We start from the raw sequence: 22,388 nt of genomic DNA on the forward strand, positions 1-22,388 counted from the left end.
TCGCGTGATAAATGTTTTGGTATAATCTGAATCGTATTTCTCCTATCTTACATGCATTTCGCTCGATTCGATTCGAGTTCGTTCAACTCGAAGTCTCGAAGATAGCAAACTAGAACTTCTACTCTATTTCGTAACAAATCCATTTCAAAATTGTAGATATGATCGAAAAATTTGATATATTGACTATTCTGTCGTAATGGAGCAACTTGCTTCCGAGAAAGGTACATGTTTCTAACAGGGATGGGCGTCAACATCCACAGATTTATCTGCTAAATCTACGAACAGAGAAAATATGATGTCGCCCATCGCGTGTACGTTCACGGAACACGTGACCTCAGAGTGCAATCCAACGGCAACACGTACTCTGACACTTTACTCGTCGATATTCCACGATTCAAACTTTCTTTCCCTTCGAAACAACTCGCTCTACCAAGATAATACGCGTGTTTCATTTATACAATTAAGCACGATGTTATTTTTCTGGCTAATTAAAGTCGCTATATTCGCATAATAAGACGAAGGACTACCATGTTCACCACGGTTTACGATTAAGTCTTAACAAGCAATAACACTCGAACAAGTTCATTACACGGCGCTTGTCACACGTTAGATGTCCACGTAGATTTCCTCGACGCCTAACGCGTGTCGTTCATAGACAAACGGAACACATGATAGAGCGAAAGGGATGAAGCGAAAGAGGGAAAGCGAAAGAGGAATCGGTAGATCGAGAGAGAAGGAAGGTAAGTGCACAAGTCCAGCTCGTGTATGAATCGCAGACAACCGTGCAACGAAATACAACGTGTAGAGTGGGGTTGCGTGATTATCGACCCCTCGTTGCCTCGGCTTTTGTAGCAGGGATGCAGCTGCCCCTTTTACCCCGCCCTGAACGGTTGGGTTTCTCGTCGACGAACTTCAGCCATCCAACAGCTAGAGAGACTACGAGTGGTTCTCATGCGAGCCACTACTGTTCAATGGTAACTAAAAAAGAGAAAGAGACCCTTTCGCGTGTCGTTCATGGTCGTCTCATAATCAGAGAGATGAAGATAATGTTTCGGGGTAGCGTGGAGAATAAAGTACAGTGGAAGCGATAGCCGAAAGAAAGCGGCAATAAAGACGATTTAATGACGGAGATAATTGGTAGTTGATGCATTTGGAGATCGTAGAGTCAACTTGTATTTGGTAATAATTGCAGGTTCGCGAAACTTGTCGGAAAGTTGGTAAGCGTTACTTATCGGCAGATACGTTTAATTATCTCGAGGAGCCAGAATCGCAGGGAACGGGATTAATAACTCTACAACTCCTCTCGTTACCAAAGTACAGTTCGCGAGGATTACGCAACGATAATTTGTCTGGAGAGACGAATTCGCGACAGTGGTGACACGAAACGAGCGATTAAGTTCTGCCTGTGATTCGAAATCGAAGCGATCATTTACATAACACTCCGCGTTGAGGCTTCTTTCTATCGCCGATCTAACGCTATTGAGAAACACTGACACTCGATAATCAGATCTCGGTGGTTTGGGTAAAAGACCAAGGTGGTCGACCTTGACAATTGCGGCGTTACATCGATATTTTATTTTTGGAGCCGCCATTCTGTATATCTCGACAATGGCGAAAACGTGAATAAGCGTTTCTCTATACGTTTGTCGTTGCTTTACAATTCACCATGTTACTTGCCCTCGGTTGTCTTTTACTTTCTCAACGTTTCACCCACGAAAGAAAACATAAACGAAGAAAACGTAGCTAATTATCCACGAATGATCAGATCCCTAGAGAACCGATTATGCGGCTGCATCGAATTAGGTATAGGTACGCCACAAAGAAGCATCACTCTTCTACCTCCGTGATACGTAATAATTTCCTGATTTCATCAAACGTCCAATTTCTTATGCAAATCCACCGCGATCGTGGATATTGACTATTCGGAGACGACCACGCCTTTGGAAAACGTCCGAACGAAAATAGACGAGCCACGCATGTACATAAAACGTCAAGGTCCAGAGTTAGAATCTCTTCTCGATGAAATACCAATCGTTCTCCAATAAAACACTGACTTACGAAACACGGTCGCGTAGAATTATTAAGCGTCTAACCGATCGATAGTTAAAGGACACGCGACGAACCGTAATTTTGCAAAATAAGCCGGAAAAAGTCAACAGCAGGTAGATCAACCGATCGGTAAACGAAACAAAACCTTGAAGGTCGCTTAGTCAGCGCGAAAACGTCTGGAAATCGGTAACGCGATGCCGTCAGTGTATCCAGGCGCCTGGTGGAGTCACGATAGCGTGGTATGTGTAGCACGACGATATCCAACGTTGGACTGGACTGGTTTCTCCGAACCGACATGGTGTTGCGTTGCGTGGACGCGTAACTTGCGGTTACAGTCGTCGCGTCGATAGCCATCGGTCATTTTAAACTTGTTTAACCATCCTCTAAATTAATACAGATGATAATGTGTAGGCGCCAAGTTTCGCGCGTCTTCCATGTTTGTTTTCAAGCCAATGTTCGATTCTTTCAAGTTGAATATCTTCGAGGAATAATTATTCAAATGTAAGAGTAATGTAAATGTAAATTTATATCGAATAGGAACTATCGTCGTTCTTGCTAAAAAAAGAAGTGGAAAGATACCGGTCTTTCGATCTTGGGGATGACTCGAACCGATAGATAAGAAATCTAGTCAATAGCGAAGAAGTTAAATTCGCAAATAACAGTATCGAGATTGTCTGACAGAAGTTTGGATGCAAAATACGAAGGGACTAATTTTCTTAATTAATCGTTTCATTTCAGAAATTTATCGCCATGCCTGCTGGTGGTGGGCCTCCGCGAAGATCGATCGACCTTGACGCGAAAACCTTTAACAGAGTGGAACTCTGCTCAACGTTTCAACGGATATATTTTTAATGCCGTTAAAATAGAAAATATTCGGTCTTCTGCGCAAATTTATAGTTACGTTAACGACTCAGCACAATCGTGTGAGATTGGTGAAAACTACTCAGAGAAGCCTTAGTCGATTGCTCCAGGATATGTAAATTATGGGGTATTATGTATGCACGCGCATGCGTATGCGTATGTGTGTGCATGTTTTGAACAGGTAGCTGGATTATCGCTTGCAAAATTTCTCTCGTATAACGCGACATGCATATCCGAGCATAATCGTAAATGAAGCAACTCTCTCGCGTTCACTTGTACGTTTAACCTTTTGAAGTTTAACACGTGCGGAGCAAAAAACTAAATAAAAACAAGCACTTACCATAGTCCAGCGATGGTTGTTGATGCTGCGCGTATTGCGACGTATTATTGGCCGGTGTAACTCGGAAACGATCCATTCTTCGTTATCCTCAACGAACACCACCACCAAAACAACACCAAACAATCTCTTCACCTCCGATTGCTCGATGCGCACACCGTTTATTCTCGATTAACGCGAACCGCGCAATAAGTTAGCCGGGGATGCTGGTTAACGACGAAACACCCGCACTTTCGTTTACGATGATTGGTGAACGCGTTCTCCATTCGCCGGTGCGGTGTTACAGGCTTCTGGTAGCCGTGCTGTGACTGTGTGCCACTGACAACACCACGAGAAACAGACAGACGACCAGACACAGAGCGTGCAAGAGGGACAATAAAAGAGCGAGTACGAAAGGGAGGGAGAACGTAGCAACTACAAATGATCGTAGGTGGGAAAGAAACAGAAATTGCAGAAACGAGAGTGTGCGTTCGTGTGTTCTCTATCGAATGTCTTTATCACACCTACGGATGTGTGTACGCCACAGCCGCGCCTCGCGTCTCGTGTCTCGCACGTTTTGTCGAGCCGCTCGGTGCTGAATCCCGGACGAGCGTGCAACGCGTGCTGTATGCGATAACGCCGCCTCTGCTCGTCCATAAACTCGCCAACGGAGGGGTACACTACTCTCCACAGATCCGCGTGTTAGGACACGTCTCTATGTGTATCCTTATTTCTGTCTTTCTTCCGCTTCTTCGTGAGCAACGACCGCACTCCGTTTGGGATACCGTCTGTGCCTGCTGCGCTGACACAAGGACTCTACTCGTGACTTCAGTCTGATCGGCTGTTTTATATGTGTAAGATACTCACGCGTGTGTGCACGCGTATACGCCAGGGGGCCCCTCGATAGAACGCTTTTGCCGACTGTCGAGCGCCGCAACCAGAGCACCCACGTGTGCGTGCATGCAACCGGCTTTCCCCAGGATCGTACCAATCGCGAAACTACCCTCTTTAGTCCACCATTGGCCTTCATCGAACGATGGTAGGAGGGGTGTTACGTTGCCAGGGCACTGAAAACCTGAAAGATATTAACATGTTAGTTTCTTGTACTGGGAAGGTTGTTATGTTAATAAATAAAGTTGTAAATATATAATCAAAATTTTGAGATAGAACTTTCCGACCAAACTATAATTTGGAACAAAGTATATGACTACTCCGAATCAATATGTGGAGCGGTAATTAGTAGTATTTGTTAAAGAGCAATTCGAAAGATCACGTTTGGATAAGATAAAAAGCAGAGTATAAACGATAAGGTTATACGACCTTCGTTATTATAAAAAAGAGTCGTAAGATCGTTCTGAGATGGTTTAAACGTGATAAAAGTAGAGGAAAGTCGAATGTTATCCTACGTTTCTTGGCTACGCTCCAAAATCTTCTTTCTCTAGAATTATATCACTCCTGCAAATTACCGGAATTCAATTAATTTAATCATAACCAATTCAGAACGAAATTATTAATCTCCGACATACAGCTACAACTACGATACAGTTTGTCCTACCAATTGTCATATACTCGAAACTTTTGACAAAGCGTGCGCGACAATAAATCGTGGAGTTATTGCCACGAACGATACATGAGCGCGGCCACGTGTATGCGTGCATCCGCACCGGCTTTTTCCAGGACCGTAACTACATCACGATATGCCATCCTCCTTTGCCAATTTCGCGCTTTGACAAAGAAGATCCCAAAGAGAATTTCTCGAGTTTCGATACTCGTGGTCAATGTCCCTAACGAAAATGAGCCACTTTCATTTCCGGCCTTTATGTATACAGATACGTATTTACAATTCAAATGGATATGCAGCCATGGTTTCGCCGCAGGAAAACCGAAAAGGACTTTGGCGCGTGAGTATTGATTATCAGGGAATCTCTTTAAGTGCACCTCGGAATACTTAAACGGGTAATTACCAATTGGATTTTTATCTGCCAGATATTGAAGTGATTATCGAGCGTGTTAACACTCAGAATCGATCGATGATCGAAAAACGATCATAGCGCATAAATTCTGCAAAGAGCAAAATTTATATCTGATTATTCAAAGGTACATACACATATACGCTCCCATGAATCACGTGAATGCATTATACATTGTATGCAGGCATGAGTATCCTGTATTTCAGAGTCACGCTGTTATGCTACGGTGATAACACAACTGTAACCGAATTGCTACATTTTCCTCCACAATACGGTGAGTAATCACACAACTTCATCGGTTGCCTGTATCCTGTTCTAGGTGGCAGCAGGAAACGGAAGCCTCTCCTTCGGGAAAATTCCACTGCGCGCACTGTTTTGCATCTGGAATCCTTCCCAAAGGGTTAACGATACACAGACAGACAATCTTGATTTGCAAAATAAAGCCAAACTATGAAAGTGGAAGTTACTATCTATCTGACATTATGTTTTGTATACTTATCGCTTCGTTCAACATCATAAATTACAACATGCTGTTTATTCTAAATTGCTGAATTCTTATCGGACACAATTTGGTCTTTCTTTGTATCGTACAATTTAATTACCCATTGAAATGTTACCTCAATTTAGCGGCATTTCAACGAGACGATACCGTGAATGTTGCTAGTGATATACGGCCCTTGAAAGAGCAACATGACGTTGAAGGGCGTGTAGATTTCAAAGGTTGTGCATATCACGAACATTTGATTGAGAGTCTCGGAAATTTGTTTTACTATCAACGGCAAGAAAAAGCTATTCTGTGTTAATTGAAAAACTATCCGATATTCAAGAAGCGTCTCTTCTTTATAAAGACTAACACAGAGAGAAATAGAAGTGTAACTGAAGGTGGACTGTGCTTCTATGTGCACGTTGCGATGTATTTTATTTTTCGCACAACTATCTTTCTCTGTAAGGAGGTCACGATTTACGACTTTAAACTCGACGCTGCAAAATATAAGGAGCTCGTGACAAGTAGTTGGATATTAGCAAACCTAGGATCCGGCATCATACGTCCGTAAGCCATTTTAATCGAAAGAAAAATCGCATCAGCATTTCAAATGCATGGAGATCGGTAAAGTGCGCTACTTTAGTGCAGAAGCTAGGCTTAAGCTAGAATCCGTGAAGTCCCCGGCTTTCGCGTATTTTCGCGTTCCATTGATAATGCAAATCCATTGTCACTATCGTTGCTTCTGTTCGTCTCGACAATCTATATCTATATATATATATATATACAGATATATATGTATATACATATATAAGTGCCCTGTGTGCGACATATTTTCAAAAGCGCAGCAGATTCGAGTGCCGCAGATAGCTTATCGATTACTCGGTTTCAATGCATTAATTCAATGTCCAAATATCTATTGCATCCTTAACTTAAATAGCGAAAAATGTTAAAATCAAAGACAATGTACATGTTTGGTGATAATAAAACGTAAAATAAAGATGTTGAAAGGAATCAGAGGTCAGTGAAACGTCGGGAATTTTCCGGTCCTTGTTCACTTAAGGTCGGCGAGCTTCTGTTCGGCGTACTCCGAACGAATACAAGAGATTCGAAGGGAGGCACAAACAGGAATTGGCTGGTCGATGCTCCTTAACGTTCGAGATACAGTGTAATGCAGGGGAAGACGACACATCTGTGCTGTTGTGCGTGAATTTTTTTCGGAGCCACCGAGAAAGCACATTTCTCTTTCTCTCTTTGTTCCGCTCGACGTTTTACCGAAACAGCTGATCGTTTGCCCCTTTAATTGCATCGCGGCTGGGTTCGTCGACGCCGCGGTAAGTTGCTGGATATTTCAATAAAAATTCGCCATAGTGTATGCTCATTTAGTGGGGCAATCTTGTACGGTAAAGCGTGTCTGTGAATACGGTCGAGTGTCTCGTTCCTCGGTGTACGGTAAGTGCTACTACTTCAAGCGTCTTTTGTAGGTTAGGAAGCGCCTTTCGCCTTTAAAGCTCCATACACAATGTTACCCTGGATCGTCTGTGTATGTAGAAGTTACAGATGCCATGGAATCCTATTCTGACAGAAATAATTTTCTATCTATAAAACTTGTGATTTTGTTAGTGTAATTATTGAGAATGCCATCGTGTTTGCTCGTGAAATTCGATTTACTATAAAGCGACTGAGCTGTTTTGTTCCATTAGGTTCCATTACTTTCTCAGTTGCAGAGAATTAACGAAGTAAATCATCTTTTTAGATTCGATATCGAGTGCTTTTTCTTTTTAATTAGATGCAGTCGAAAATATTATGGCTCAATTTTTTGATATTTATTGTATGTATTTCGAAACAGGATAGAGTTTAGTTAAATACAATAAAATTAGAAATTAAGTGTAAATTAATGTTAGTTCGAATCTAAAGCTACAAATATAATTTATAATTTTTCACTCTACATATTTCAAAATATTCAGGTACGCTGCTGTTATTTAAATTTTTCGTAATTAATTTGTTGATATAGAAAAAAAATTTGTTACCTGCTCAGTGTTACAAAGAGAGTATCTTGAAAAGTGTGAAATAAAATTTTCAATGTTTTAATGTAAGTGGAAAATGATAAATTTATATTCGACCACATTCGTAACACGCGCTTCTTCGAACGACGCGTCGCCATGACAGGGCAGCTGGCGAATAAACGTTGGACCGGGGGAACGAAAGACATGCATCCACCATAACGGCTTGGCAGGGCTTGGAGTTCTGTGACGTCTTCAATGGCTGCCGCCGTATTGCTTATGCATGTAACGGAGCGCGGTACTCTCACAAACCGCGTTCCGTACTGGTTTACGACGTAGTGTTTACTATTTATCGTTAGAATATTCTATCAGGCTGTGAGCCAACGTGCAAACCATGGGCTCGAAGAAGCATAAAAAGCACAAGCGCGAAAGGCACGAAGGTGAGGATCAGGACTAAATCCGGTGTATCTCGATCGTTTTATCATTTCTGATCACTTTTAATTATTCCTTAACATCATCAATGGCATCATAGGTCGCCACATTATTATGTTCCGCGTTTTGAACAGTACAAAATGCCGCACACTGTGTTTCTAGCAAAATACGAAACGCGCATCAAATTGCAAAAGCGCTTCGATCATCGTTCCACTGCAATATTTGTTTTTACATTTGTTAATCGATTCATAATCGCGACAGTTTGTTGCCACGTTATCAGGTGTTTTTGTTGTATACAGTATTTTGGAGCTTTCTTTTTCACATTGTAGATCGTAGCAACGAGTATTTTTGATTTCATCAATATTTCATTTTTTCTCATTTTTAATGTTTCTCTACTTGTTATCACTTGTCGATTTTTATATTATTGGAATATTTCACTGAATGTAATTCTGTAGTGTTGACATTTGTGTCGATTATCTGAGGATTCAAATGAAAAGATCATCCATAAATACAAATGTGCTCAAGGTATGGAGATTGACACAGTACGAGGACCTTAATTGGTTGAAATTCTTGAACATTTTCATTGGAATCCTTTTTATACTCATAGTTTAATGATGCACAGGAATGTTGACTACGTTTTCACCACGGACAAACTGAGAGTGAGGTTGGAGTAGAAGTAAGGTGGATTCAAAAGTATAAACGAAGGTTCCATAGCAACAGGTGCGACGTGGAAGTAAGTGACGTGTAACAACAGACATGGACTGGTTGCACGACAGAAACTAGCTGTGCTTCCAAAATTACTCAGATGTCCCAACCCCTTTTAGTTCTTTTTTGTCTATTAAAATTAGTTGAAGTGCAACAAGATCTGTGATGAGACAAATTTGTTACAATTTTTTGCTATAAATATTTTGTGGATATTCATCTGGGATACATAGGATATCTGTTGCACTTCAATCACTTAGTTCCCTGGCTGTTATGTATTATGGCATCAGAAAGGCCATGTGCTTTTGCTTTACCTCGTTACGGGGTATTTTCAATTTCAAAAGTTGTTCCTTCCTTGATTATTCCTGCAGATTCAGTTGGTTCATACAACAGTAATTATTTTATTGCATACTTCTCTATCAAGGTTTATTTAATTTAAGTCGAGCTACTTCCATCTCGCTTCCAGTTTGTTGAATGTGAAAACAAGGTCACTGTCCTGTTATAAAATCATCTTTATTATCATTATTATCAACATCTCCTTCTACCTTTCTGTTAATATCCTGTAGATTTTTATTAATTCAAAATTATACTTATTTTTTCATAACCCTGCAAGATTATTTAATGTAATATTTAGCACCATATTTTTACATTACAACACTATTACGCTGTTATTCTGCACTTCTGTATGATTTTCTGCAAGACATCTTTGTTGCATGCACTAGATATTATGTATAGCTTAATGCTTTGATGTCTTCATACATATTTAGTATATATATATACATGTAATCTTGATTTCTTGCAAATAATTTGCCCTTTCTTTTTTAACAGAAGAGCAGTATACAAGCACGGATAAACCCCGTACCTTGAAATTAATTTTGAAGGTTGGGGGTAGCAGTGGGACTCCTGAATACGGGAACGAATCCCCAAGCCAGACAACAATGTTATCCCAACATTTGGGTGTCTACCAACAACAGTTGGGTCTCAATTGTCCTGTAACACAAGAATCTGAATATGATAGATACGTAGGGCATAAAAAACTTAAAAAGAAAAAGAAAAAGAAGGATAAAAGACACAAGCATCATCATAAAGATAAAAAGAGGAGAAGAGAGGAATCCAGTCAAGAATCAGTGGGAGATGCTGATGAAAGTTTAGCAGAAATCCCTAAAAAGATTCCTAATCATCAATTGTTACCTCCAAGGCCACCATCTAGTGGGGAACATCGAGTTGGTGTTACTAGCCATATTAACTCTCTTTCTCCACATCGTGAACCTAGAACTTGTGTACTTAGGAAAATTGCCGAACGTACTCCTCTTCAACGACTATTGGAACACCTTCTTAGGTCAATGGAGAAACGTGACCCGCAGCAATTTTTTGCTTGGCCAGTCACAGATAGTATTGCACCTGGATACTCTCAGATCATTACTAATCCTATGGATTTTAGTACTATAAAGCAGAAAATAGACGATAATAGTTATCAAAACTTAAACGAATTCGTAGACGATTTTAAACTAATGTGTGATAACGCTACTACTTATAACCACCCAGATACAATTTATTACAAGGCAGCAAAGAAATTATTGCATGTTGGCCTAAAAATGGTTACACCTGAAAAGCTTCGTCAATTAAGACCTGTACTAACTTACATGCAGGATATCTCAAAAGAGGAGCTTGGGTTTGAATTGGGTACTGAAGATCCTAATAATCCAGACGTTCCCGTAACAGAGGAACAAATCGAACGGGAACGGGAACAGGAGGAACGTAACGAAGAGGCAGAAGAACTTCGAAAAGAGAACCAAAGGAAAATGAGATTAGCAAATTTAGGTAAATTTGAAGCCATTCCGGATGATATGACGCCGGAAGAAATCTTAAAACAAGCCAGGGGAGCCGCGAAAGTAGCATCGGACAAGTTAACGTTGAAAAGGTTGAATTCCAAGATGGGTTTCCTTAGACAAAAGAAAGACGGAACTACTAGTTTACAGATCATAGTGCCGGGAGACGGCGTGATTCCAGGAACTAATCAAAGACCAGTATCATTAGTGCAGCTTATAGGTAAATTGAATCATGGTACAGGAGCGTTAGCAGGATTCCGAGAAGATAGGAGAAATATGTCTAAACCAGTTAAACCTTTATATTACGGTGCCTTTGGTTCTTATGCTCCAAGTTACGATTCCACGTTCGCTAATCTGACAAAGGAGGAAACAGACTTGGTGTATCAGACATATGGCGACGAGACTGCTGTACAATATGCAGAATCCATATTAGACTTTGCTAAAGACTGTGATTATACGTTAACTATGGTCGATGATCTGTTGGATATCCTGACAGGAGGAGATCACAGAAAGACTAAGAAGTTCCTTGAGGAAAAGCGAAGACTCAAAGAGGAAGAAGAAAAGATAAAGCATTTATTAGAGAAGCCTATGCAAGATGTTAATCGCAATATCCCAACTTTAGACAATGTTAAAGTTGATATCGACCAACTGAAGACATTGTCAGAATTAGGAATTGATGTTAATTTTTTGGAGAATATGGGTAATTATACTTTAGAAAAAATTGGAGTATCTATAATAACTTACTTAGTACTAAATAGGTATTTACTTGTAATAACATCTGTAATTGTATTTTATTTTTTGTAGAGGAGGAATTGAAGCTGAACGAGGAGCGTACAACTTTACAGAATCGATTGGACGATACGTCCCAGATGTTAGGTCGTTTAAAGCAAGTGCAGCACGAACGACTTTCAGCTCCACCGCCCGCTCATTTGTCAAATGTTACTAAAGCGTCGGAGGCGGAAGTAATGATAGCCGAGAAAATCACAGACAATTTAACGGAAATAGCGAAGAAACTTCCTCCCTCAGCTATCGCTCCCGTAGATGGCTTGCGAAGAGCTATGGGCATAGCACCCCTTGGTGGACCAGAACCCATGGAAGTAGAACCAATCACGCATAATCCAACCATTGTTGCGGAGAACAATCTCTTATCGCAAACTAGTAACAATCAAGTCGCGTCGAATCTGTTATCGGCTCCGTCACCGATTCAGAATACTAATTTACTCAGTCCAACCAGTCAACAAAATCAACCAATTAATATCGTGAATACGAATCAAGCACCTATTCAGATACAGATCGGAATGACGCATAATCAGACTCCTCCGTCTTTATTGAGCACGTCAGAGACTTCTGCGGTACCAGATTTAGAATCGGAGCTTCGAGAATTTCTAGAGAGTGATCCTACATTAGGACACTCACCACTCCATGACGATAAAACTTTGGAGGATATTTTATCCGAATCTTAGTATGTACGAATCTTGAGATATATGGTTTTTATTAAGATTTACCTTCTATAGGTTGTACATTTTATTAGCTATACACAGTAGATTTAACGTCAGTTCAATACCATAATTAATAAATGAGATGGTATTGTGTAACGTAATGTATTTCAATCAACATCGCAGTTATTTTCTTTCAAAATATACATATATGTACATTATTTATGAAGTTTGCGTAACAAATTATATTATACGAAGCTTTATAAAATTTTAACTTACACTGTGAAATTGTTCAATTGAAATCATGAAAGAACATGTTTTAATACAATTATTTTTGTTTTTATTTTTAAAAAACATTGTTCAAGATGTAATTATAATTAACTACTGATAAAATGTTACGCAGACGGTTTTCTTAAAATATACAATCAATCTCTTTATATGAAATTCAATCTTCCCATTGTTAAATTACTCAGTAAATCATGAAATAATGAATTGTCATTTCTATTTTAAAATGAAAAAATGCGAATTTGTAAATATTCATAAAGTGTATTTTTAAAAACAATTCTTGTATTTTCTTTTACATTTCATGATAAATATAAAAAATATTGTTCTTAGTTTTAGATCAAGCTTTCATATTTTTTTATATCGATCAATTTATAAAAAAAATGGAATAGAACAAGAAATGAAAAAAGGTTTTTGTGTAAGGTGCATGGCAGTAAAAGCAAAGAAGTGACAAAATTTCAGCAAATAATAGTCAATCGTTATATATCACTATCTTGTTCGTTAAATACCTGTAAATACCCATTGTATAAACACTATTGTATCATGTATTCATCACCTATCATTTCTATTTTATTTCAAATTGATGGGAGACGATAGAATAGGCACTTGTTCGAAATGCGTATTTCAAATACAAATTAATATGGCAGAATTAAAGCTAAAACGTTAATTTATATGAAAAGCTTACCCCGTATATTTTTCTGGCTTAGACAAACATCATAGAAGCAGGAAAAGTACCTTTTCTTTTATTTAATGAAGAAATTTAACATTAAAATATCGCAGATTTTAACACCTACAATTCGCGCATTTAGTACTATATTTTACCGTACGGTAGCGCCAGCGAACACTTTTCCACCAATCATTGGCTTTCTAGGAAGGAATTCAAATTGTTCTTAATTTCTCGCGCGAAAACATAAGATCGCCATGTTGGTTTGAATAAAAGTCTCCTTACAAATGTGTGTAATTTGTGATGTGACGAGTGAACAATTTTCCTTCATCTACCATGAAACGAAAAAGGTAATTATCTCTTTCTCTCTCTATATATGTTTGTTTTATATTATTTTTCAAACTTTTTCTGTATCGTGTATATACTTCGTTGACATCTTACATAGAAATAAGGTTATGCGTAGTGTGAGATGTTCACTTTACATAAAATAAGGTTCTTATTTTCCAATTTTCGTTTCAATTATCTTTATGATTTAAACTATCACCAATCTATTTCTATGAAATTCATAATCAGATCCACGAGATGTTTGGTGCATCACTTGAAAAGCCCTAAACCGCGTTCTACTTTAATGGAAACAATCTATCCTCTAATGCTTTTTAGCGGTAACAGCGAAAATATTTCCTTTTTCGCATTGTAGAGAAATGTTATTTACGCAACGTGTGAAGCGCAAAGCTCGCGACCTAGTCGATTCCAGCGATGTAATGCGATATTCCGAGGGACGAGCGCGTAGGAATAACACACAGTAGCAAGTATGGGAGTTGTAGTTGCTCGATAATAGGATTACGCCGGTAAAGCGTAGGCTAATATGAAAATTGCGTGGTATAAGTGCCCCCGCATCCGGTATAAGTATGAGTCATTGTAATTACGTCGTTATAACGAAATAGACAAGTTCGAGTACGGAAAACTAGAAACTCGATTAGCTACGTTTATTGCGGGCCAAATCTCTTTACCGCTAGCACGCCCGATTAATTGTTCCATTAGTGTTTTAACGTGCAAATTAAAAAAATTACCGTGAGACAACAGTTTCACAAATGTGTTCGGTGTTGTCTCGTTCCACTTTTTTTTTTTTTTTTATTCGTATTTATTTTCGCCGAATGCTTCGTGCTGAAACTAAATATTGGAATTTTTCATCGAATTTCAATTTTGTTTTCAAACACTCCAATCGATCGTGAAATATTCCAGAGTTCCGTTTGTTTTAACATTATTTCCTTACGTTTCGCTTCCTAGTTCACATCAAACTTTTCATCCATAGGGAAACGTAATATTTAAACTACGATACTTGTTAAATTCTCGTTTTTTTCTTTTTTTGAGTTTCCTTCCTGAAACGGTAATCAAGCGAGATATTCGACGATTGAGATCCCCGGGTGTGTTTAAATTTCATTTCGACGTCACGACGCCGTAACGTAAATAAAACATTCCGATAACGAAGTTTGCCTTCTTCCATGATCCGGGATTTAATTTAATCGGGCGTTTCGAGACGCCAATTTTGACGACGTATTTCGTTGATAACGATTTTCAAGATGATCGCGATTTCGATTTCGGTGAAGGAAACGAGCCGATTTAAGATTCTCACTCCAACTGTGACACGGGCCATAATAATTCCCGGCGAAACGAACGCACTCGAGAGTGTCGTCTGGTTTGCATCCTGACAGGTTAATTAACCAACGATTCCGTTCTTTCGAAAATATCGGCCTGTGTGCCTGGAAATGGTGTGCTCGCGTGGTTTTCGAGCGGAAGCTCGTTACCATCAACTATGAGCCGAGCAATTATCATTCTTTGATATCTGCCTGTGATACTTCGTGATTAACGTTTGCGCCATTTCCGCGCATAATCTTTCTCGATTCGCAAATCTACACAGAGTCACGTGAATCGAATAGTTCGTAATATTTCGACGCCTGTAAACTGTTCAATTTTTTATAAAATTCTTGTCTCGTATTTTTGGCTAACTTAATATGGAAGTTCTACGATAGAAAAAGAATAATTTTGATTCTCTATTTTTGTCATTCTCCGGCCATTTTTAGATACTGGCACATATATCCTTTAAAAGGTAATCATCGATAGCGCTGAATACATTTACGAAAAGCTTTCTAGATTCGTTTGGAAACAATCTATCGAGGCTACTGTATTATAAAGGAATAAACGCGAAGGTATTCCGAAAGTTTAGCAAAACATGGATTCAATTACACAGAACCTGACCGCAATTTCATCACGGCTATGTACTATATACCGACGATATTTCAAGCTTGTCGGATTAGTTTTCCCCGTAGGTATAGCCCACGACATTCTAGAAGATCCTGACGGCTGGCTAACGTGGGAATTCCACAGCCAAGTTCGCAGGTAGTTATCCGAGAGACTGTTTAAAATTTAAAAATGTAAGGACGACGCTGATTTGTGGTTAGTCAAGTTCGCCAGCTAAAATGCCGCGGTTAGTACATATACGCGAGTAGATACTCGCTTGTATACCAATTGTTTCTCTTTTTACTTTTCTCTTTGTCAGTTTTCATAATTCTTCGTTCTTTAATTCGTAGTTTGTTCTTCTACGAATTTGTATATTTCTATCTCGTCCTCCTTTCGACAAACAAGCAGACTTTCAGTATTCCAAAGAAAATTGTACCATAAAATTCATATTTTCTTCCAGCTTAAGATTCTTTTTAGCGATGGGAAAGCTCAAACGGCTAAAACGAAAGGAATTTAAAAGAAACTGGAAAACGACATTGTACATTATACACGATTGGATCGGCATGATCAAAGAAGCGAGTCCGCTATGTCGAAATTAATTATCGTAGCGGTAAAACATAGGCTTCATTATCCGCGCGTTATTCTGCTGAATCGTACAGAGCAACCGAATGGAAGTATTGGATTCGGGGAATTTGCTTTGGCGGCGGCGCGTAAAATCGGCGTGGTCGAACGAGCGTCTCGTCACGAATGCTTGCCTCTATGACAAATAGATAGTTGTACACGCAAATCACAGCGATCGGCGATTAAACGGGATAACTAATTACTGATTGCTTTAAAGGAAATGTGCCCGTTCTAAATATCGGGAGATGTTTTCGAAACTAGGAACAAAGCATTTGCTTGTAGAATAATCGAGAAGAAATATGGTATGTGGTAAAGAAGTACGAAGCAGATAAAATATAGAAGCATTAGACTTTCGTTGAGAAATGAAGTTTTGAAAAATAACAGATACACGTAAGAGCGTAGAACCTACCATATTTTTAACTTTAGCTTGAATTATGAGATTATGTGGATACTTTCCGCTTAAAGCTACACCTGTAATGTATGTATATACAAATATGTTAATGGATAAATCGTCAAAATTAACGTGATACGATGAAACATCTAAGCGAGAGAAATATTTATTCAACGTTAGTAAATATTTAACTCGAAAACGTTTTATCTTCGTGATTCGTAATTAAAATGTTAATGATAAGGAGAAACATGGTATGCTTAGTCAGACTGCTGGAACGCTATGTAGTTAAGCAAGTAGAATATAAGCATATCTGGTCGAACGAGGGAAATACGCAGTAGAATAGGAACCTAACTCGTCAGTCAGGTCAGATAGACTCGTACGTAGCTTTATCTATCTGATTAGCGCAGTAAATGTAATTCATTTATTTCGTGATTAATCAACGCAGCGCAGTATAGAACTATACACAGTTGGAAACTGAGACACGTATAGATGTATTATACCGCGCGATTCTATCCGGTCCACAACTATTCCTCATAAATTCATGAACGACTAACTCAATTAAGCGAGCCTAAGCTGACAAGACTGTGGTCAGCTAGCAAATTAATTATGGTATCGACGTGGAATGAATTTATTACGCACGAAAATCTCTGTCCTTATGAATGCAAATTTTGCTTAAAGAGCTTTTGATTTAATTTTGCCACAAATGTCAAGCATGTTTTACATATACAAATTTCCTATTTTTAATTAACATTAAAAGTACCAGATAATCAGGTTATTATTTTTATATATAACAATTTTCACCAATTCGTCGTATCATTAACAACGAACTTTTCAAAAAAATTCTATGTTAATTTTATACGAATAATTATACAGTTTCCGCTTTGGACGTTGTAAATCTAATCGCATACCCCACAAGTTTCGACAAATTTAATCGTGCTATCAGTCGTGTAAGCAGCCCTAACGCGGCTTTAGATTCTAATCGACTGTAATAATCGGATAGCTCTGCTGCCGGATGATATTCGTCGTTTTAATCCTGTTTTGTTCTCGCAAGCTATCGTGCAATTCCATTAAAATTCTCGTGAAAATTGAACGCGTCATCACGTTTGAACTTCCGTATCTAGATTCATCTAACGCTGGTATTATCGATCTTCGACTTCGCTGTTCGCCATCATATAGTTTTATAAGCTCTTAGAATTTTACGCATTCGCTATTCATCATCTTTACTCCATCTTCTTAAGGCGAGAAATTTATCGTTGGAAGTGAATGGGTTCGCATAGAGTAGCGAGTCTTTACAAGCATCGTGTACTTTAGCCAACGAAAGCTTCTTTTTCATCAAAGCTGTATTCTTCAACGAAGAATTTATAAAGCGACCAGTAATCATATTCACGTTATAGCGCGCAGGAAATTGCGTGGCTCTATTTATGTGGCTGCTACGAACACAGACTGCTGCTCCACCTTCCTCTTCCGTAGTTACATACGCACATCTGTGTTTCTTGATTTTTCCAGCGGAAGAATTTTCACCGCATAAAAGATCGATCTTCCGAAATTTTTTATAATATCCGGTTCGTATACGAGAAGAATTAGTTGTTTATGATTTCTCGTGTATTCGTTAGGTTATTACCGTTGGAAATGAATTCCGTTCGAGGCGAACATTTTTAAATTGCTGTTTTCTCTTCGCCTAAACTATCAGATTAAAACAGGTTGCAACTTAATTCCCGGAGCCATAAAACTGAAATTCATTGGTCGACGAGTTTAGTCTGTAACTTACGATCCTCGTAGCTTCGGCAAAACACAAGTTGAACTAATCGTAAGTGATACGCGACACTATCGTTCAGCCTCGATTTTCGCGAGACAATTCCTAGGAAATTGCAGAAAGTATTTTTTGACGATTATTGTCTACCAGACAAATTTGAAACAAGTCACGGTGGAAGTACGAGTTCCAGAACATTTAACGATGGAATTCGCGCTTCGTTTGCCAATTCTATGGCATGGCGTTTGCACGTGCACGCGATATAAAACAATTCATAGCGCACGGAAGTTTGCTTAAAAGCGTTCGCCTCTTTCGCTCCCGTAATTCTCTAATAAAGAGTAAATGGCAAAGGAGCTGCCATCGGCTGTTTTTCCGTTCGTTCGTAATTCGATTTTCCACGCGTCCGGAACAAGTCCTCTTTCAGGAAGTTTAATCGAACGGGATCATCGCAAGATTTTCTCTACGAACAATACCGAATTCTGGATATTTGTTCTCGTCCGTAAAACTTCGTTTCTTACCCTTTTTCTCTGCACAACTTAATTTATATCGTTTCTATTTCAATATTTCGTTATCTCTGTATATTAGCATTTACCGTACGAAGAAACAGAAATACAGATTATGAGAGAATATTGCTTCGATGTGAAATATAATATACAATCTACAACTAATAAAGAATCAGGCAGAATCAAGCGAATTACGACAAAAGACTAAAGTATCTTTTATCATCGGATCACGTCTGAATCCTTCTACGAGTAGCCATCGATATAGCGTCGAAATCTAACTTCTAATCGACACACGTAATCAATAGGCTTCCTATGGAATCGATAGGTTTCCCAGAAAACTCGATAGTTACCGAAATCACGAAAATTTCGCCAATCAGTTTCCGTACCGCGCGAAGCGAGTCGAACGATGAGAGAAATTTGGTACTCGCGTTGGTGTGTTTTCATGCTGCTACCCTATGGCTGGTCTCGGGAATAAAAGGGAAACATCTTTTCTTTCTTTCTCATTTTCTTCGTTGATGGATTTTTTCCCCATTCCTTGCATCTCGATTTTCATTTGCTTCGAATTCTTTTGACCGACAAAAGAGCATCGTCCGTTCCTGAAACATTTTCAATATTCACGTTCACGCGTTCCACTTCTCGTATCTTCCGACTTTAAAATTCAAATTTGCACAATACGCGTTAGGTGTCTGTGTAGCGAGCGAACGTTGGCTTTCGGTGTACAAAAATTTGGGAAAATTCGGACCGAGATTCAAGAGTAATAACGATATTGCCTTTGCACGTGATTCACTGGCGAATCGATATGGAAATTGTTTGTCCTTTGTTTCTTTTTTCAAGTCTGCAAATTGATCAGACTTCGATACTAGTTTCGAGATGGAACGCGTCATTTGTTAATTCGTACGAGGAAATCTTTGTTGAGCGTCTGAATAAAAACAAACGTGGATACATAAAATGAATAAAAATGAGATTAAAACAGTTTCAAGGAATTACATACAAATGTAAATTGCGGTGAACAAATTGCAGGAATTTTGTTTTTAATATTCGCCAACTTTAGAAAGCCAAGGCACGATATTTTTACCGTTATAGTTAGCTTTTACTGGTGAATCACGAAGGTCGTTATGGTTATACTTGAAAGATTATCGCGAGACAGTATCGAAGGATTCGCACAGGTAAAAATCCATCTATCTTCGCGATTATAGAAAGACATGTCGCGATAAGACCTAAGTTCCATATAGTTAGAATTTGGTATTTTAGTTGTAGCCGTTGAAGGTTTCGGGTCACAGTATATATTCAAGCGTCTCGTTTAAATCGATGTAATAGATAAGCTGACCAATTTTCGGGCGTCCGGCACGTTCGGTAGAACATACAAAAGCGTATCTCCGTGCAGAATATACCGAACATGTTTGAAAGGTCCGTTTATGTGAAGTTGATACCGCTTATCTCTACAGACAAAAAACTGTTCCACGTTTTATGCCCTTTATCACGTGTTTCTGCTTTTTTCTGTTTTCGTTATGTGATAAAATAAATTGTTCGAAATCAACTTTAATTACAATACCAATGACTTTTTGGGAATTAACGAAAGAATGTTTCATTGTTCGGTCATTAGATCGTAACGTGAGACGCGGAAATAGGTTACGAAAATCGGTCGTTTTGTTTTGTTTCTTTCTTTCGTTACCACTAGGTGAAATACAAAATCCTCCTCACTGACTAAATCAATTGAACAGGGGAAACGTATAGTTGGGACTTTTGGGTTTTTCCTCTTTCCGTTGGACGTGGAAAAACGAGGCCGTAAATTGGAAACAAGCAACGCCGTTTTTGTCCACCGTCGATTTACCGTTTCCTCCTTTCTTTATCATTCGGTGTTTCGTTGTTTAAAACGGCGCAGCTATAATTCTAGAGGCAACACAGTACAATTGGAAACAAACCGAGATTTTCCTTCTCATTGTCAATATTTTCATTGGTATTTGTTACAGAGAAATATCTGTATCCCTTGGTCGGAAACTTTTTATTTAAAAATAGACTTCGGTAGAAAATGTTTTGGTTTTCGAGTTTCTCCAATTTCGTGTCTTCCGCTGCTTTAAGTTTCCCAATTTCCTTAACCTCGACCAACGCGTCGATATCATTTCTTAATAAATTCATTTTTATTCTATGTCTTCGAGTACTCCGATATCTTCGATCTAGGCCAGAGTGTTCTACTTTCTAATAAAGATAAAGATATTTTCAGTATTTTATAATCCAGCCATCCGAATCGTCAAATTTCGTTCTCCATTTCCGCCGGTGTATCAACCTCGTTTAAAATTTGCGTAGATCAATGGTTTCGCAGCTAAGGAATGCGGATTTTGTCATTAGTAGGTATTGACGAAATCCGCATTTCCTTAGTTGCTCATCCAAAAAATTCCATATTTTCATCAACTTTGCCAAATGCATGATAAATTTGTTCCCAAACAGATATTCCTCTCGTCTAGCAAATACTCGACGAGACGTATTACGAATCTTTACGTATCTTCCCACGTCTTTATGTATTGTATGTACATTTTAACATATCGAGTAATCGGTAGCACGTGAAGCGTTCGTAATTGCCACAGAATAGTGTTTTTCTTTTCTTCTTTTTTGCGGCAGAAAAAACGCAAACTATCAGTGCAAAGAAAACGCAACGTCGATGATATTTTTTAACGAGACATGGCAGGTGCAGTCCGAACTTGGTCCTGGATTTGATGGAACGCGAACACTCCCGCGGGAATTCGGGAGGAAGAAACGCGGCGAATTCGAAACGAGCCAATTGTTTCGCATGCGAGATTTTCTCTCGACTCTGACAGTCTGTTAATGCATCGTGGACCGTGCTGAAATATATTCGCGGCTCTTCGAAACGATATCTAACTCTCGGTTTCCAACGAACTAATATTTGATAATTCGATGCAGAAGTTTCACTTCGAAGGGTGCATTAAGCGATTAGTAGATCTGCAACGAATGAGTTCGCAGGCAGAAGTTCTTAGAGAATTGGCAATTTAGAAGTCGGTGATTAATTTGTCGACCAAGTTGCTAAGTAGAATACCAGGGGCAGAGTCGACGAGTGGAAAAATTATCGATTTGCAATACACGCAAACCGATGAACGTTAAATCGTTTCACTCGTTTTATTTCTTAATGAAATTTCAATGGAATCGTGGTTTGGCTGTTAATTCGGGTCGGTGGTTAGTTTTTAAACGAATTAAGTATAAAGATTAGAATCAATGATTTAGAAATTAGCAATTGTTTAGGAAATAAGTTGGACATTTAGGATGCGAGTGGAAAGAGTGAGAGGTGGTTTTTCACGGGCTAAATATCTCGAATAGAACGATTTCAACAAGATAAATCAGACAGTTCAGTCTGCTGTCATCCGCAGCAATTATTACGATCTGTTTACGCAATAATGCAAGTAAACGCTCCCACGAGCACGTGCAGGATAATGATGCGGCCGTTATTCCAAGACAATAATTGAACATCGTCGAGCTTGTTTCGAAGTGATTCGTAGCACAGAGTGTTTTATGGGAAATATTGCAAACTTGCGATTTGAAAAGAGAAATGCATCGTCGATTCTTTTGATTAATCGTTTCATTAGACACTGCCACAAATGGTAATGACAAAATTTCAAATTCATAAACGCTTTTGAAATTATCTTCAGAGGTGTAGCAGGATCGCTCTACTACAATTAATCATCGTGATAAATCGAGCGAGCATTTTACATATCACTAACAAAACAGTATTTCACGAATGATAATCCGACCAGTAAAGTTTACGTTTACTATTCGTACAATTAGTTGCTTCATGCACATAAATTTTACCATTAAATCCAAAACATTACAGTATTTTACAGATCTCTTGTAAA

At 38.7% G+C, this 22,388-nt stretch overlaps 2 protein-coding genes across 7 annotated transcripts in view; one reads left to right on the forward strand and one right to left on the reverse strand.

Moving 5' to 3' along the window:
• The window catches only part of LOC117230974 (solute carrier family 12 member 4), a 97,504-nt gene extending 93,481 nt beyond the window's left edge, over positions 1 to 4,023 (reverse strand). For 2 of the 3 annotated variants that reach the window (XM_033488965.1, XM_033488963.1), the window contains exon 1: positions 3,251 to 4,023. In XM_033488965.1, the coding sequence (XP_033344856.1) occupies positions 3,251 to 3,326 (76 nt within the window). In that variant the 5' untranslated portion in view covers positions 3,327 to 4,023. The remainder of the gene's footprint in view (positions 1 to 3,250) is intronic. The other variant, XM_033488964.1, reaches the window with a different exon arrangement.
• Positions 4,024 to 6,683: 2,660 nt separating this feature from the next.
• LOC117230943 (bromodomain-containing protein 7) lies at positions 6,684 to 12,528 on the forward strand. 4 transcript variants are annotated; one of them, XM_033488888.1, is made up of 4 exons: positions 6,684 to 7,011; positions 8,735 to 8,845; positions 9,643 to 11,343; positions 11,448 to 12,528. In XM_033488888.1, exons 3-4 carry the CDS (start codon positions 9,753 to 9,755, stop codon positions 12,104 to 12,106), a joined length of 2,250 nt encoding a protein of 749 aa, XP_033344779.1. In that variant the 5' UTR covers positions 6,684 to 7,011; positions 8,735 to 8,845; positions 9,643 to 9,752; the 3' UTR covers positions 12,107 to 12,528. The 4 variants fall into 4 exon arrangements, with proteins under 4 accessions (XP_033344779.1, XP_033344780.1, XP_033344777.1 ...); XM_033488887.1 differs by lacking the exon at positions 6,684 to 7,011 and adding an exon at positions 7,749 to 8,120; XM_033488889.1 differs by lacking the exon at positions 8,735 to 8,845.
• Positions 12,529 to 22,388: the final 9,860 nt, after the last annotated feature.

This window comes from Bombus vosnesenskii, unplaced genomic scaffold (assembly GCF_011952255.1).
Source record: "Bombus vosnesenskii isolate JDL3184/JDL3185 unplaced genomic scaffold, Bvos_JDL3184-5_v1.1 scf7180000013270, whole genome shotgun sequence".
Classification (NCBI taxonomy): domain Eukaryota; kingdom Metazoa; phylum Arthropoda; class Insecta; order Hymenoptera; family Apidae; genus Bombus; species Bombus vosnesenskii.

Excerpts from the sequence above, each read along its gene's own strand:
- LOC117230943 (XM_033488886.1), top strand. The coding sequence starts at position 8,075 with ATGGGCTCGAAGAAGCATAAAAAGCACAAGCGCGAAAGGCACGAAG. Across the intron at positions 8,121-9,642 it reads CAAGCGCGAAAGGCACGAAG|AAGAGCAGTATACAAGCACG; the intron begins GTGAGGATCAGG and ends CTTTTTTAACAG. Across the intron at positions 11,344-11,447 it reads TAATTTTTTGGAGAATATGG|AGGAGGAATTGAAGCTGAAC; the intron begins GTAATTATACTT and ends TATTTTTTGTAG.